We start from the raw sequence: 12154 nt of genomic DNA, 5'->3' as shown, positions 1-12154 counted from the left end.
AGCACATGCTGTTCCTCCTTAGTGAAGAAATGGATGCCATTGCAAACTGTGAATGTGACCTTGTGCTTCCATATTAGAAGTCAAAGGAAAAAGACATTCAAACCGAGGACCTGTTAGAGTCCTCTGTCGCTGGCAACTGGTCACCTCTCACCAGCATCACCTACGAATACAGTTCCTTTAATAATGGAGAGGCCCTGGTCTTAGATTTAGCTGTTGGCTGTGTCTGCGGAGAGACTGCGAGTCTCGGGTCTCAAGTCTCAGGAGTAGACTGCCAAAATTAAGCCCTCTCCTTGGTGTCTACTTTCTTTTTCCAGAAGAACCATTTAGAGAACTTGAGGATGGAAACATGACAATTTGGCAAATGGTGCCTCTTTCTATTCCAAACCGAGACAGGAGTCCATTAAATGTATCTCACACTGAACAGCTTGTCTAGGAACAGCTTCCTGGATCACAAATCTCAGCGCTTTCAACTATCAAAGACCTTTCAAGCGAAACACCAGGGTCTTATGTACCAAACTAAAGCAAATAAATACCTTAATGACATGTGCACTCACATGCTATTTTTAAATGTGACATTATGTACTTTAGAGCCAGGCAGGCACCTTTAATTATGTTTCATTGCCAGTGATTGATTGCATTCAACAAGAACTCAGGTTAAGAAGAAATACCTAATTTTCATAAGGCTCGTGTTACAATGAGGAGGAGGATCGTTGTTGGTTTCCATGACAGCGATGATAAAACATTAGAGTCAATCCCATAAATTGTATTTTATTTCTTTGAAAGGTCATCTCAAACTACTTTTTTCTTCTTCTTCAACTGTAGAAAATCCTGGCACTCCAGGAGATTATTAAGATAACAAAATTGATCCACAGTAAAGGAAAATTTATATTCGTTGAGCAGTGTTCGTGCATCTGGCAATTAAAATGAAATTTTGATGTAGTAATTTTTTCTCTCCATGTCAGAATGACCGCAGCTCTACCATGAGGATTTAGACGGGTATAGACTGGAGACTCTGTAGACAGGAAGTTCTGTGCTGTCTCGGGGGTGACATGCTAATACACAGCAGTGGTCTCAGCAAGAAGGGTTAGTCTCTACCTTTGGGGCCCTGAGGAAATTCGGGAGCTGAATTATGCGTCTGTTTCCACACTCCTCATTCCAGTGGATAGCAGCTACCTCAGACAGGGATATGGACAGTAGAGGAGAAAGGAGTTGGCTAGAGATGCCCTATGTTGGGTTTTCTGTCTAAACAAGCTAATGATCTTCCTGCCTCCCTGGGTACTCATTTTTCTCCCCAGATGGACAAAAAGCACAGGATGGAATCATGCCCAGGACAAGACTGTATGTCTCAGCAGAAACTCTTGGACATACTAACCAATTTCTCTCCATCCGTGGGTTTTCATTGTGATGGTTAAGTATCACCATGTTCATCAGGAGCCCTGGCCTCTGGTTGTGATTCTCCTACTAGCTAATTATCTGAGTACCTTAACCTTTGTACACTTCAGCTGTCTCCTGTCTAAGGTAGTCTAATTAGAAATTCTTAACAACTTCTACGATACCCAATAATAGAATGTGTTAGAGTTTGGATTCTAAATGTCCCCCGAAGGTTTGCATCTCAGTTGTTGGGAGGGACATCGACTTTAAGAGATGCGGACCAGAGGGAGGCCTTCAGGTCACTGGGGCCACCCCCTTGAAGAGAAGAATGGGGCCCTAGCTTCTTTCTCATCTGTTTCCCGGTAAGGAGGTGCGTCCTTCATCTCATCGCATGATTCCAGAACAGGGCACCGAAACCTCCCAGCTGTGATCAATGAAACCTCTCCTCTCTAAAAATTGATCATCTCAGTTATTTTGCATACATAATGGAAAGCTGACTAAACAGAGGTTGGAAAACAAAATTCTTGTCATTATTTCTGTGATTGCTGTTACATTGCTTCTTTGGTGAAAATATTGTGCACGCAGGGCAAGCACAGCATTGATTGACAGAAGGAACAGGTGACTTTAAGAATCGCTGAGATGTAGAACCTTTGTGGTTCTGATTTCCTCTCTAGAGGGCCTAGGGCTGATGTGTAGCTATGCCAGTGTGGTGATGACAGTATGATCACACACTCTAGGATAAAGCAGAATGTACTGACGGTGTCTAGAGTTATGCAGATGATAACCAAAGCAGGTTAGATGATACTGCATAGCCACACACAGCTCTACCAGGTGGCCTTCCTCTAGGGATTTCGTCTTTAATTTCATGAATGTGGAATCACTGATAGTGTTTCCAGATACTTCTCTTTTATGCTAGGTGTTGAAGAATAAAACAAAAAACCATTTCTGCCATGGGCCCAGCATGTGCAACACCTCCTTTGCTGATATTGTTATTAGATTGATTATTACTCCTCTTGGTAGGTAGAGCATCTTCAGAGGCCCAGAGGAATTCAGCTTGGAAGGACTGGTAGACAATCACCCAAACTACAATACACTACCAGTCTGTGAGTTTTCTATCCACAAATATCAGTAGGAGGTATCATGTTGACTAGTAGAAATATTCTTATTCTCTACTCAATGTGACTCTTTAAATAATCTTGTGTGAATATCTGAAGTAGGTTAATGAGGAGCTGGAGAGATGTCAGAGTGGATAAGAACTCTAGTTGCTCTTCGGGAGGACCCATGTTCAGTTCCCAGCACCCAACCATCTGTGACTCAAGTTACAAGAGATCTGATGCCCTCTTCTGGCCTCTGCAGACACTGTATGCATTTGGTGCATGTAGACACAGGCAGGCAAAAGTCTCTTACACACAAAATAAAATATTTTTAAAAGGTAAAGTGATGCCAAGTGGTGGTGGTGGTGGTGATGGTGCACGCACACGCCTTTAATCCCAGCCCTCGGGAGGCATAAGCAGTTGGATCTCTGTGAGTTCAAGGCCAGCTTGATCTACAGAGTGAGTTCCAGACCAGCTAGATCTGTTACGCAGAAAAACCCTGTCTCTCAATCCTCCCCCCCACCAAAAAAAAAGTAAAGTGATGATTATGGGATTGCTTTGTGAGGAAAGAATTAAGCAAAGGCATTTGAGTCATTGTCACGTGATATAGTTCAGGGACCTGGGGTGGAGATTATGAGCTTACCATTGTGCTCATAACTACCAGTTCCAGGTCTCAGTTATTCTTTCTCTGGGATGCTAGAAGCATACAGTCTCTTTCTTCCTCACTGAATATGTTTTATGTTTTACTTACACACTAGTCATTGATGTATTCTCGCTTCAAATATATTAACACCATCATCATTGTCATCATCATCATCATCAGTTTTTGCTCCTATTATCCTAGAATTCAGGCTGTACCCTGTTTACATGTTTTAACTGCAATGGCTACTCTTACCTACGCTTTCACTGTTTTTTCAAATTAAAGGTCACATCCAGCCCTTCTAATCCTGCAGTCATTCCCAAATAATATTAAGGAAAGACTTGGAACTATGTATTGAGATAGTTTACTCCAAGTCGAAGTCAATCCCCTGAGAATGGTTCAGTGAAACCATCCTCTAAACTATGAAATGAGAACACCTCCTTTTCAGTACTTTGCTTTCTAATCATGGGTTTGAGGCCAGATTTAGCAATACCTATAAAAACTATTCAACTTTGTTCTCAGATCAAAAGTGCCTTAAAACATCACAAGCATGTCCCCATAAACCTACTATTTATCGTTACTTACATCTTTTCAAGTTCTGTGTATTTGCTGAAAACTTTGACTGGAAGTCTGTGAATTTTGTTTTTCTTAAGAGATCTGAAATAAAAAACAAAAAATTTTTTTTGTTACTTTGGGACAAATTTTCATGTGTCCCACTATGTAGCCCAGGCTAGCCCAGTCTTGTCTTGGTCTCCATCCTCCCTCCTTGGCCAGTTGGGTATGATGATTTCACTGCCTCCCTTAATCTCCGGATAAGTAAATAAAACATAAGAACAAGTAAATGCCAAGACAACAGGAGGTCCCAACCACCTCATCCACGCTAGATGAAGGCACAGCTGCAGAAGATCCCTACTCTCTCAGACATGCCGGATGAGGACATGACTACAGATTTCTGACCTGCAATATTTTTTATGCAAAATTCAGGAGAGCTGGCATGATCTTGGACAGCTAACTTTTTGGATCTTTCTATCTTTGCAGTCTTAGAAGGATTGTCAGCTTTAAAAACAAAATGACTTAAATCTGCTCCCTTCTCTTCAGCAGCAGGGCCACAGCAGTAACAGTAAAAAAGTCAGAGCACAGTGGAAAAGCACTTGAGGCCAGAGACAGACATCATGAGGTGAACGTTAACCAGGCTTATCTTGGAGATCATATTTAAAATGTATTTTCCTGAAGATGAAGCATGTCAACCTTATTGGTGACTGCTTTTAGAAGTAGTTCCAGGGTCTGGAGAGATGGCTCAGTGCTGAAGAGCACTGGCTGCTCTTGCAGAGGACCTGGATTTGATTCCCAGCATCTGCATAGTAGCTCACCACCCTCTTTTACTGTAGTTTCAGGGTTTCCGATGCCCTCTTCTGACCATTATGGGTACTGCACACATGTGGTACACATATATCCATGCAGACAACAATTATGTACATAAAATACAAATAAATAAATCTTTTAAAAAGTGCTTTTGATTTTTTGCTTATTTGATTACCTATAATTTATCATTATGGCACTACAGAATTTTCCATGGGTTTTTGTGTGAGTTTAGGTACAAATAAATATGTGTAGCACACTCACAGTAATGTCACATTGCTAGAAACCTTTGGCACAGCTTTTAAGTCAGCTTTTATGCATTCCAGTTCATTTTCTCTACAGTAACAGTGCTGTGGATACTGGTTGAGAACTAGAGAGAAAAGACAAAAAATTGTATCAGAAAACAAACAAACAAAAAAGCCAACACATTTATTTATGAAAACAATTGACAATTTTCTAATCAATGCCATAACAATTTATATCAATTAACAAACCCCCTGATCCCTTCATAAAAGCAAATAAGAATTCTCTTCAAATCAAGTATAGACCCACAGGGTGTTCCTCTCATCTCTAGCTTCTTCCTGCAGTCATCTCAAAGACATTTAACATTTCAAAGAGCAGGAAGAAACCACAGGTGTAAACAAGTAAGATCAGACATGCACTGAAACAAGATAAAGTTCTGTTCAGTGAAAAGCATCCTTTGTTTGAGTAAGTCTCCATGGTGATGGCTGGACCAATTCAACTCAATAGTATGAAGTAGTTACTAAATGAATGCTTACTGATTTGACCTTAGTTTGTAGGTCATGTGGGATATGGGATGGAAGATCAGAGAAAGATGGAGAGGATTTTAATGCAATCTTTAATTTCTCCACTGACCCTATGGATATTTGATTTGGTTCAGTAAAGAAAGTGAAAGTTAATTTCTATTATTATTATTATAGTTAATTAGTGAACTGTTTTGATACAGGGTCTTGCTCTGCAGTACATTACCTTCTGCCTTGATCTGCTGAGTGATGGTATTCAATGCATGTGCTGTGGTGTGGACCCAGCCTATAACTAATATGCACTGAACTGTGAGTATAAATTCTTTCTAATTGGCCGTCCTTTTTTTGCATCGCGTTTAAAGTTAATTTGGCATTTTGGCAGCAAAGCCACCACAGCTATTCCTGGATCCCCAGTTCATGCAAGAGATGGCTTCAGTGCATAACATTCTGGATAATATTATGTGGTCTGCATGATGATTAGCTCAGCCCACTAAAGATAACACTAATGTGTTTTGTTTAATGTTTATTGACATCAGGAATATTATGGCCACATTACTGGAGTGAAGGTTGTGATCAAAAAGTACTCGGCAATAAAGGAATTTCGTATGGTCAAGGTGGGTATGCAGAGACACGATGGGGCTGAGTGGTTCAAGCAGCAATGGCTCAGTGGCTGAGAGCACCGACAGCTCTTGCAGAGGTCCTGGGCTCAGTTCCCAGCACCCACATAGTGGCTCACAACCATCTGTAACTCCGTTTCTAGGGGATCTGGTATCCTCTTCTGGCCTCCTCAGGCAGCAAACAGGCACGCAGCACAAAAACAGGCATGCAGGCAAAATGCAAGCATAAAAATAAAAATAAATAAATCCTTCAGAAGGCAGAAATACGTGCCTTTCTCCATCCTCCCTGTCCTGCCACCACCCTCTTCTGAGGACGGTCCTGACAGGTCCTTCCCATCTCCTTCCACCTCACTCACCCCAAGACATTTCTTGAGCTCGGACTCCTAGCCTTTGTCTGCACTCGATGTTGCAATAGTGGGCATCATCTTCATTCTTCCTGCTCACTTGGCACAGTGATGGTTTTGGCCCAGATCCCTTTTGGTTGTGGATTTGTCCCGTACCAATTGACAAGGCTCTGCAGTGTCCCTGTCCAGGCTTCATGACCTACCTGCCAGGAGCTACCCATCCTCCTCATCCAAGAATTGTGACAGTCAAGGGTTCCCCCATCTAAGGTTTCCTTCTCTCAGCTGTGGTCTGCCTCTGTAGGGGCCCAATTCAAACATCTTGTCTGTGCTGAGCTTTCCCTCTTTACAGCTAAAAACTAAGACACAAAAACAAAGACCCAACCCAGTCAAACACACAGAAAAGCCCTAACTTTGGTGATTTGATTTCCCAGTGGGTATGAAGTGAGCTCCTGAACTAGACATATTAGGAGAGTGTTAGAATTTTCAGTTATGTCTTACTAATCTTGTCACTTCTAAATTAGATTTTTCTGGGTTGCTTTGTTTTGTCAAGCAGTGAAAACTTTAAAAAAGTGTCTCAACAAGGCAAAACTTTTGTCTTGCTAAGCGGATGTACTGGGAAGAGCAAGCCTATGGGGCAGGAAGTGACTGGCTTTTGTTCCCACACAGGTGACTGTGACTTTACCCATGCCTGGGGTCCTGGCTTCATGGTCTCTCATGATTGGCTAGTTTTCAAAGAATGGGCTCAAAGAAAAAGAAGGGAGAAGGGGGTCAGCCACCTTAGCTCAAGAATGTTACAAGGCCTTTGTGTAAACAAAGGTTTTGCAGGGTGTGTGTGTGTGGGGGGTGATGGTGATTAAGACATTTGCATACATGGTAAGGCAGATGAAAGGATTTGAATTCCTGTCTTAAACTCAGGAGAAAAGACTCATTTAATAGCCTCACCAATCCCTCCTCTTTTAAACAGTTTTTTTCCTTCGAACCCAGTGAGATGCAGGCTCCTTTCTTCTGTCCTATCTTGGAGTAAGAAACTACTAGAGTGTGGGGCACCAGTTTAGTAACAGCTGGCTCAAGAAGCCTGGGTTAGACCCTTAGGACAAACAGTGAATTACTGCATCTCTTCCACCAGCACAGGTTAGGGTGAGCCCCCTCCTTGTGAGTGGTCCCTTGGCTAGGAGGTTGACCTGACCCACTGGAATTTGAGGCCTGCACCAGGCCAGAGACTTCATTCTCTGGAGCAGAGGTTTCTCTTAAGAGGCCTCCTTTCTACTTTAACATTCCTTCCCCCAGAGACTGTGGAATCCTCTAGGAGCCAGATCAGAGATTAGAGCACCCCAAACACTTTTGCATCTTTGGCCTCTGTCAAGGATGAAGTTACCAAGGCTTCATGAGTCCCAAGGACATTTCTGGCTTTTAGCCAAGAAAGAAACTGGTCATTTTCTTTGGGGTCTTTACCCTAAATTGCCTAGGCAATTTCTATCTCAAGCTATAAAACATTTCCTTTATTATTATTATTATTATTATTATTATTATTAGTGTGTGTGTGTGTGTGTGTGTGTGTGTGTGTGTGTGTGTATCTATGTGCCCCACATGTATGATGTGGGCCTGAAGAGGGTGTCAGATCCCCTTAGTTACAGATGGTTGTGAGCCACCATGTGGATGCTGGGTACTAAACCCAGGTCCTCTGCAAGAACAGCCAATGCTCTTAACCAATAAGCCCCAATTTTTCTTTTACCTTTGGATACATGGACTCACTACACAGTCCAAGTTGGTTTTGAACTCAGGATCCTCCAGCCTCAGATTCTTGATTGCATACCATCATATCTACCTTAGTTTCATTTTTACAGATTATGCATTCATGTATAAGTATATGAGCTATGAACTGTATTATGAAGTGCACACTGCAGTCTTTCTCAGGTATGGAATGGGGACTGTGTTCAGGGCCCTCATGATACCTAAATTCACAGATGTTCAAGTCCTTTCTAAAAGTGATGCAGTATTCACATAGAACTTGCATGCAAACTCCTCATCCTTTAGTGTATCTCTAGAGGCTTCAGGACACTGATAATAATGTGAATTCTGATGATATAGTTGTTACACCATATACATATTTTATATTGTTATATGATTATAACAGTACATAACAATATAGAATAATATACATTAGTACTAATGAAATTTTTTGTACAAGTTCAGCACAGATAGTTTTTATCAGACTATTACTGATTTGTCCTTGGTTTAATGCACAGTTGTGTAACCCCTGCATGAGGGCATTGACTATACACTGTTAGTTAAGAGTTTTGTTGTTGTTTTTTTGTTTGTTTGTTTTTGAGACAGGGTCCCACTGTGTGGTCCTGGTTATCTTGGAACTCACAGAAATTGCCTTCTCCTGCCTCCCAGAGTGCTGGGATTAAAGGTGTGCACAACCATGCTAAATGTTAGCATAGTATTTAATATATGCACAATACACACATAAATGAAATTTATGGATACTAACATATATCAACATATATATTCATCTATAATGTACACACACACACACACACACACACACACACACACACGCACGCACACACAAACGACTCCACCGGCAGTACAGAGGCTGGCCTCTATAGTGTGTGCCCCAAACCCTCTAAGGGCATGCTGCATGCAGCCTCCTGAATCCAGTTCCACCCTCCCAGCTCATGCTTGTAGAATCTTAGCACACTTGTGCAAAGGCATTGTGCAACCTGTATTGGACAGCTACCTCACCTCTTAGTAGCCTTGTTCACCTGTTACCTCTCTGTTTCCATTCAGGGACTTCACAATGCCCCCCACCTGCCGCCAATGCATTGCTTGGGAGAATATTCCCATTCCTGGCAGAGCCCTCATTTCTTACAGTGGTCTCCCATGCCTCCCTGTGCAGAAGGGAATCACCACAGCTTAGTGAGAATGTCTTCCCAGTTACACATGCGCTATTTGTGAGTTGGGAACACACCTTAATCAACACCGTACTTCCTGTGTCTGGAACATAGTATGAGCTCTTTGTTGAAATGAAATCAAAGGAAATAGAACTTTGTTATTTGTCACCATTATTGATTATCTATGTATTCCCATGATTGATCCAGTGACACAAGAAATGGGCATGCATGGACATGGGTCTATTCTCCCATTTTTTCCTCAGACCCACAGGCAGACAGAAGAATGATAACCAGTGAAATACATTGAAACGAAGTTGACTTTCTGAAGGCAACTGAGCCACTACAGCAGTCCCCCCTTATCCACAGGGGACACATTCCAAGAGCCCAGTGGATGCTTGAAACCAGAGATAACACCAAATCCTGTATTTCCTGATTCCCCTATGTCTACATGCCTCTGTAAAAGTTCCATTTGTAAATCAGGTCAATGAGATTAAGGGTAACTTATAACTTAATAGAGAAATCACAATAATACACCATGACCAATGGTATGCGAATGCGGTCTGCCTGTCTCAAGGCATCATCATCATCATCATCATCATCGTTCTTGTGAGCTGGAGCCCCAGCCCTGAAAATGTTCATTTACTGTTTTGGGACCGCAGTTGACGGCCGTTCGTTGAAACTATTGACAGCAAAACCTTAGATAAGAGGAGACTGCTGTTCCCGGATAAATCCACGCACCACAATCACATTTTTGTTTTTGTTTTTGTTTTTTTTGCAAAGCCGATACCGTCTTTGAACCGACACCACTTACAGCACTCCTGTGTTAATGTCACTTTATTGACATTTCCATGGACTGTGCCAAATATGGTCGCCCATCCACTAGTGTCACCTGTGGGGTGGTGATTGATACGCATCAGTTAGTCTAGAAATCAGACAGCATACCACAAGACAAAGATATAAAAATTTCACGAAATCAAACCAGAAAAAAAAACCTGGTCAAGCAACAGAGTGACTGTTTTCTTTTTTAAATATGAAGATAGCAGGAGAGAGTTAAACAGACACGTGTGGGCATTTCACCCACAAGGATTGCAGATGTACGCTTCACAACGAATGCAATGCAAACATTATGTTATGCAATCCTAAGTGTCTTGGTGAATAGTAGCCATTTCTAATGCTGACATTTTGAATCTTCGACTTGGATTTTGGGAGTTTCACAAGACTACTACGGGAGGGCCTTGTGTAGTGGGTACTGAGTTCTGATAAAATTGGGTCTTCTTTACTTTTCTTTGTCCCTGAACACTGAGTCCAGGGTCTCATACACTCTCAGCATGGGCTCTGTCACTTCTTGCCAGATTTTATTTTTAAAGAAAGCAAAAACTGAAATACCTTTTAATAAATAATGTCAAATCCTTTTGAGAGAAATGACAGTGCCTTGGTTTCTCATGGCTTAATGTCAGTTTATCATTTTCTATTGTGATATTCTTACTTGACAATTCTTTTATATCATAAAAATCACATATGAATAATGTATATGTACATATTTACAAAAATGGGCCTCTTTTGAAGCATCCTTAACTGAGTATGTGCTATAAGAGTAGTAAGATTTGCATTGTAATAGGTGGCATCAATCTCCACACAAATGAAAAAGTAAATTCACACAGTCAGTTGCAGGTTCCTTTGATTCCTGATATCTATCATTTATCTTTGCTCCCTTTTCAAGTCCTGAATGCCACTATCATGATATTATAAGGTATTCTGTGTGCATTGTTCACTTTGGGTTCAGAACATCCTTGTCGGGCAGAGAAATGGGAGTGATCCTTGATTCCCATGTAGCAAAAAAGAGCTCTCTTGGAGTAACTTGCTCATTGACAATCAGAGAACTGCCTCTAAACTGAGCATGGACTGAGCGCCTACTGAGTACGCTCCTATCCTATCCTGGTGGTAGCAAAGATTGGCCTTTTCTCAGGGTGCTCACGTTTGCCCAGAGAAAAGTAACGCACAGACAGGACTCTACATGGCAGGAGGCTTGCCCACAGGGATGCCTGTGCAGCCCACTTCGAGGGGGAGGGACCCCTGAACAGAGTCTTTCTTTTGTTTGTCTGTTAGTTGTTCTGGATTGAGCCTAGTACCTCCTCCTGCATACTAGGCAAGCATTCTCGCCTGAGCTGCACCCCCACACCTCTGAACTGAGTGTGAAGGGAGGAACAGGCAGGAGTGTTCTGTGGAAAGGTGTTGGGGTCATTTCCCGTCCAAGGGAAGGGGGCATGATGTACTCAGGGGTGGGCAAGGCAGCTGCTTGGCCCTCCAGGACACGGCTATCCCATTTAGGTGCTGGCTGGCCAGTGCTGAAGAGAGCTGGCCTGGTGTGGCATACTATACTAGGAAGGTATGAGCTCCAGCATTGACTGTGACTAAGTTGACGTGTCAACCTCTCTGACATTCTCCTCATGGGAAAATATGCAGATTAGATCAGGCAAGATATATGGTCTCAGCACATGGCCCTTAACTTGGCCTGGGAGACCCCTAGTAATGAACTGTGTAATCTCTTCACATTTGTGTGCTTGTGGGCTTTGCTCAAGCCCCATTGCTTTTGCAAGACTGACTCTATTTCACCTTATTTCAGTCAGCTCCAGGGTCTTTTATTTCCTATGCCTGGAATTCTATGCCTGCAGAATCTCCCTCCCTCCCTCCCTCCTTTATTCCTTTTATTTTGTTCTCAATTTAAGTCAATTTAATTTAATTTTTCCTTGATTCTCTCCTTCAAGTGAATTTCCAAGATGTTTTTCTGTCTCTTTATTTTTTTGCAACTCATGATCCTTTTCCCTCCGGATGTTATCTATGCACAGCGTTATTGTTTTCCTAGTCCATGTTGTCCCATGAGCTCAAGGCCCTTATTGCCTCCTTGCTTCTTTTGAGTTCACTGTGTCTCAGTGATGTGGGGAGGTCCTGGCCCATAGGTGACATGTAAGGTCAGTCAGCATGATCAATTAGTTCTCTGGGCGAACCCAATGGCAGCTTATAGATATTCTTAAAGCTGAACAAAGTTATTGGCTACGAGGAAGCCTCTT

The 12154-nt window shown here is 42.1% G+C and overlaps 1 protein-coding gene across 1 annotated transcript in view; it reads right to left on the bottom strand.

Moving 5' to 3' along the window:
• The window catches only part of Rxfp2 (relaxin family peptide receptor 2), a 71830-nt gene that overhangs the window by 42822 nt on the left and 16854 nt on the right, over nt 1–12154 (bottom strand). Inside the window, exons 3-5 of the mRNA XM_040751414.1 lie at nt 9898–9975; nt 4729–4834; nt 3691–3762 (exon numbers count right to left, since the gene is read on the bottom strand). Of these exons, the coding sequence (XP_040607348.1) occupies nt 3691–3762; nt 4729–4834; nt 9898–9975 (256 nt within the window). The remainder of the gene's footprint in view (nt 1–3690; nt 3763–4728; nt 4835–9897; nt 9976–12154) is intronic.

This window comes from Mesocricetus auratus, unplaced genomic scaffold, assembly GCF_017639785.1.
Source record: "Mesocricetus auratus isolate SY011 unplaced genomic scaffold, BCM_Maur_2.0 Super-Scaffold_100008, whole genome shotgun sequence".
Taxonomy (NCBI): domain Eukaryota; kingdom Metazoa; phylum Chordata; class Mammalia; order Rodentia; family Cricetidae; genus Mesocricetus; species Mesocricetus auratus.
This window is presented reverse-complemented; position numbering and strand designations above follow the sequence as displayed.